Source organism: Pinus tabuliformis, chromosome 2_2, assembly GCF_031772625.1.
Source record: "Pinus tabuliformis cultivar Carrire ecotype Pingquan chromosome 2_2, CPIR1, whole genome shotgun sequence".
NCBI classification, from domain to species: Eukaryota; Viridiplantae; Streptophyta; class Pinopsida; order Pinales; family Pinaceae; genus Pinus; species Pinus tabuliformis.
The window spans coordinates 909,520,460-909,526,459 of NC_142300.1; the positions used below are offsets into that span (position 1 = coordinate 909,520,460).

General features: G+C 36.1%; 1 protein-coding gene across 1 annotated transcript; it reads left to right on the plus strand.

Moving 5' to 3' along the window:
• The first annotated feature begins 3,787 nt into the window (after positions 1-3,787).
• Positions 3,788-4,449, plus strand: LOC149195962 (caffeic acid 3-O-methyltransferase 3-like). Its single transcript, XM_089408077.1, has 2 exons — positions 3,788-4,000; positions 4,114-4,449. The coding sequence occupies exons 1-2, from the start codon at positions 3,788-3,790 to the stop codon at positions 4,447-4,449; spliced, it is 549 nt and encodes a 182-aa protein (XP_089264203.1).
• Positions 4,450-6,000: the final 1,551 nt, after the last annotated feature.

Consider the following 6,000-nt stretch of genomic DNA (forward strand, 5'->3'; position numbering starts at 1 on the left):
GAAGGGAATTGGGGATAGGGATTTAGTGAATTTTTGGAGACAGGGAAGAATTAAATTAGGAAGAAATGGAATAAGGGAGAAGGGAATGATGGAAAGAAAGGAGACATGGGATGGAAGAGTGACTTTGGTAGCAAAACACTGATTTTGGAACCCACAACAATTTTCCCTTTGAGGTACTTTAGAAGTAGGGTTTAAGATTTTTGTTCAATTGTTATCATCCACCAACCACCATAACATATCACAAAATTGGATGAAAAACCAAGATAACAACCCTACCTGTTAAATCCACACACGTTATGGGAAATTTATAGAAATTTCAAGCAAATTCAGGCTTTCAGGTGTATGCACCGCGCCGCATACCCAGTGCGTCGTGCCCGTTCAGAATTACACTGGACAATTTCTCCCAGTGCGCCACGCCTCCCGAGTGCGCCGCACTACCTGCTCTGTGCGTCGCGCTTTTTTTGGAAGACTTTTGTAGGCCTTCCCGGTGTTCAAATTGGAAGCAGGATAGCTTGTTGGAAAGGTATTTGAATATAATTTCCAACTCAACTAGAATTTTTCAATTTGGAGTTCATTTGCCCTATCAGAAGTCAAATATCCCAAGACTAGTCAAAATGTGCCAAATGAGGCTGCCTAAAGGAAGAGTGCTGTTACAATCAACTTTTGAATGCCTTCCTCAACTCCAAATTGAGATCGTGATAGCTCATTGGAAAGATATTTGTGTCTAGCTATCATTTGACTCATTAAGAAATTCATTTTATGGACCAAGCTAGGAGAAAACTTGATTTTCCCAAGGTCACTTCAGAGCTGCATCAATTCTCCCAAGGCAACTGTATGTTTGACATTTTTCTAAAGCCATGAAACTTGTGTAAAAATTGAAGGAGATTTTTCTTCCTTGGCCTATTTTGGAAAAAAACCTCTCTCAGTTTTCCCAAATTCATCCTTTATTACTCAGAAACATTATTTGAGTGAAACCTATCCCGATGTGTGGAACAGGGGATTTGTCGAAATGAAGCAAATTGAAGGGGATAGGGGGCTTCTAAATTCTTGAAGAAATTTTTCTAGGTGGGGTGGGATGTTAGGAAGCAGGGGAAAGTGGAATATCAGAAATTGAGTGAGCAGAAGGGGTGGAAAAGGGCAAAACACAGGCCTAGCCTTGAAAATTGTCAAGTTTTAGCAAGAAACTAGGGTTTGTGCAAAAATGAGGAATTCGGGGGATCTTGGTGATGGGAAGTGTTTAATAGGGTATATTAAGGATAGGGGAAGGTGTATGAACATCAGGATACAAGTTTTGCTGATGATTTGACCATTCAAGAGAAATTGCCTTCAAAACCCTAGGAGAGGGAAATGAACCTTACCTAGGCGCAACTGAAGCATGAACAAGGTGTAAAATGACCCATTGGAACTTGACATGATGATGACAACCTCTGAATGATGGTACACTCAGCACCTCTGAATGATGGTACACTCAGCTGAATAGTGACATAGACCGACATTTGGACAACTTTGAAAGGAGTGAAAGCAAACCCTAGACCTAATGCCTAGTGACCAAATTTTGCTTGAAGACTCACTGAAATGATAAAATTTGACCTTGACACTTCAAAATCACTTTGTAAGAGCACGTTTGATCACTGGAGGAAGGTTGGAAACACTGACACTAACATGTTGCATCTGGATTCTGTCTAGTGAGATGTTGTTAGAGACCTATATTAGCATCCCCAAAGCCCAACTAGTATTTCTTAGAAGACACAGGTAATGTAAAATTGTATTTGCTTGGTAGCGCTAGCATTGGTGTTGGAAAGCACTATTTTGATCTAGTTTCATGCCCCAACGTTATCTTTTATTTGTAGTATTTTGTTACCTGGAGATGGAGGAAACAATTACAATTATAGAATATAGTTTTTTCTAAATTTTGTTTCTTTGCTTCTCTTTGTCAAACACAAAAGCAAAGACCAACAAGATTTGTGGTATCTAGATACAATCTTAGGAAGGTATTTAGATTTAACAAGACTAGATACCTTCTTGAAGAAAGATCACAAAATGGTGCTAGATGTTGATGGGATGCAGGGAATGGATTGAGTGTTAGGTCAAGCTTTTCACACCCTTGTAAGATCACTGGGCTAGTTCAAGAATTTTTCCACCAAAAAGAGCTCCTAAAAGCTGGCCACTTTTACTATGTACAAAACATGCATTGATATATAGACCATTTTAGTCGCTGGAATGAGTGATGAATGCTAGTTTAAAGGTAACTTGCAATCTCCACCTCATTATTTGAATTTTAGATATTCTTTGGAAAAAATATCGAAGTATTATTACCTCTAATAAAAGTGTTGGGGAATTGATGTTCAACCTCAGAAACTTCACATGTAAAAGATTTTCATTATTTCCCTTACATAAGTTATCCATATGATATCAAATTTTAGGATATGTATTTTAATATAGCCAAATTTCCAATTTGCAAATGGCCCAAATTTAATACGCTCATTGATTCAATGATTTATAGAAGGTACTAATTTTTACTAGGACATTTTTGCAAAAGGAGCAAGAGTAGTTGATAGAGAGGAAATATCAGGGTTTTGTTTTGGCCAAGATGAATCCCCTACTTGGCTGAATCATAAATGAAAGCTCACGAATCTTGGGGAGACTATTTCTTATTTGGGCAGGTCATTCAGTAAATAGTGTTTCAGTTGTAGTTTTTTAGCATTTAGTTGTTTGAGATGGATAATAGCCAAGTTTTAGAAAACAAAAGTTCAAGCTTGGAGTAATATTGACCTACTTTCTTCCAATACGATTGCAATTATTGATAAATTTCTAGCTGCGGGTCACATTGGTTTATGTGTCTTTTTCTTTTTTTCTTTTCAAGTAGCTTATAAAATGCTGGAATAGGTACTCCAAAACTTTTATTGGGCAAGCAAGGTGGGGTAAAATGGATTGATATGGTGTCTTTGAGTTTTATGTAATTGCACTTTCCATATATTTCACTTGCTTATTGGCTTCCACATTCCCACTTCTATTGGCGTTCCTTTACACCTCTCGGTGTAATTGCTAGATTTATAATCAATGCCTATATATGCAATTTCACATTCCCACCTTTATCAGCATTTCTTTGCACTTCTCGGTGCAATTGCTACTTTTGAAATCAATGCCTATATATGTAATTTCAAGGACTACCATAATTCTCACATAATTCTTTTAAGGGTTCTAGCTCAATGGTAGAATGCCTGCTTTATAAGCAAGAGGTTGGTGGTTTGATTCCACTGTGTCCTAATAGCAATTAATCAATGATATTGTAGTTTATTTTTAATTAAATACTTTTAAGATTGATTTATTTCAATGGTGAGATATTTTTCTAGATTCATTATTTTATATTGTCTCTAAAGAAACAAAAGTGATCATCTATTATCTTTGAATGTAATTTTTTATTGTCTCTCGAAAGACAATAGTTAAGATCAAAAACATTGTCTTTTTAAAGACAATATGTCTTTAATTCCAACTATTGTCTCTAGATAGACAAAAATGAAATTGTCTTTGGAGAGACAAAAATGAAATTGTCTCAATAGAGACAAAAATGCTTGTGTTATATATTGTCTTTATAGAGACAATATTTTAAGACAATTTAATTTGAGACACCCACTTAAAAGACAATATTTAAGACAATAGATAAGTTTTCTTTTGCGTCAATTTAAGACAATTTACCCAAATATTGTCCTCAAACCCCCCTTTGTGTTGTAATGTCAATATCCAAGCAGTTGAGGATGAATATGTGCTCAAGGGTTCAGCCCTAAGCATGGTGTTTTCCGTAGTAAACCCATTTCTGCTAAAATGTGCCCTTCGTCTTAAAATCACAGACATCATCTGGAAAGTCGGTCACGATGTTGCTCTCTTCGTTAACCACATCGCCTCCCAACTCCCCTCTGAAGCCCCCGATGTTGACGCTCTTTCTCGCATTCTTACGTACCTTTCCACTATGGGAATCTTGCAGACGATCACGCCAATTGAGGTAATTAGTGCACCCATGAACATGAAATACGCCTTTACCAATCTCACGAAAACCTACTTCATCTCCCAGGATATATTCTAATGCAGACACACCCAGTTTTCTTAGTGGCCTAGGACCATATTCACGAACGTGTGCTTCATGGGGGCGATAATTTCAAGAATTCCAGTGGCAATGGCCAAGAATTCTCGAATTACACACCCAGCAATCCAGAGTTCAACGCCATCTTCAACGCAGGCATGGTGTCCCTCACAAAGGCCGGTATGACTAAGATTTTGGCTACATACGATGGCTTCAAAGATGTTAATGTGCTGGTAGACGTGGGCGGAGGGCACAGAGAAGTGTTGAGTCTCATAACTGTTGCATATCCTCATATCCACGCCATCAATTATGATCTTCCTCACGTCATCGCAACTGCACCCCCTCTCCCCGGTAATCCTAGTTCCATTTAGCCACCTTATTTTTTATATGTTTATTTCTGTTCCATTTATCTACTTCAATGCATAAATCCTCTGCAAGTTGTTGAGAATACACTGAATTATATTTAGCTAACCACCCATATTTATTTATCTCCTTATTATTTTATTTAGTTATGTTATTTTTCTATTAATCTGGTAAATTACATCCACTAACAACATCTACCTGGTCGGAAAAATCAAGATAAATAATCACCCTACATAATCATGTCACACGTGACAACATGAGATTTCGCAATGTTGTTTCATGTCACTGCGTGAGACATCCAAAATAACATCAAATGCAATTCATGTCTGAATCAAAATATGTCAACAAATAGGTTCGAGATAGTTTTTAGGGTAAAAAAAAATCATAGAACAACAAATACCTACATATCTTCAAAATCATGGTCTGATATTTGTAATTAATAACACCCTCTAAGAATTAACATAACATAGAAAAAACATAGCATGTAAGGTGGAGATTTTGTTTGCGTGATGGGTACATTTTTAGTAAGGTCATGATAGGGAGTTCCACAACCAATGTCATTTTTCTAAATACATATACAGATTGGTGCCCTTGATTAAATACGCATTAAATATGAGTTTTGTTATACTTCTATACCAATAGGTGTCATATTTCATGATTCACTTGATGAGCTCTGTAATATGTTCATACCTTTTCTTGTTGTAAAGGTTTTCCATATTGTTAAAAGATCAAAAAATTTAAAAAATGTAAAGAGGGTATACCCTAAAAGAAAAATCAAAGGGTAAAAAGAATAAGATGGTCAAAAAACTGAAAGAAATGATCCCCAAATAAAAATAGACCAAGAAAGTGTGCAAGTCTAAATGCCACTAGTATTTCATTTTCTGTAATAAGTAATTGTGTGCAGATTGTTAAATTATGCCACAATTGATGAAAAGTCAAACTGCTTAAACTTGGCTTATTCATCTTTGAATTTCATGCAGTAGAATAGAGAATAAAATCTGACCAAATTGTTTAAACTTGGCAGATAAGTAGATAGGTAGAGTGAATAAAAGGAGATCTATAGTTTAATTGGAGCCCTTGGATGTAACAATGTTAGACTTAGATAGATTGCTATATGTAAAAGAAAAAGTGTGATAAGGGTTTGCCAATTCAAATGCACCCTAATAAAGAAGAAAAAATGTCAGGATAAAGTAGGTAGGGTAGGTAGATGATGTTGCAGAATGATACTTGTGATAAAAAATGCTTCTAGAATTCATTGATCTTTACTTTTACCATCAGTGCAAGGCATACATTACACTTGATGCAATTCAAGCAAGGCAACATCAAATAACTAACTTCCATTCACATTTTTCCCTGAAGATTTCACTAATTCCCTCTAAAAGTATAAAGGTCTTTAAAAGTCAAAGGGGCTTAGAGCATCTCTCTGACTTTTGGAGGGACCGGACCCTCGGCCCAATGATCTAAAAGCCTAAGTACTCATAAATCATCCACCCATCATTCATTTCATTTCATAAAGTTTGCCTAAGTGAAAAACCTATTTTGCTTAGGAAATGTATAAT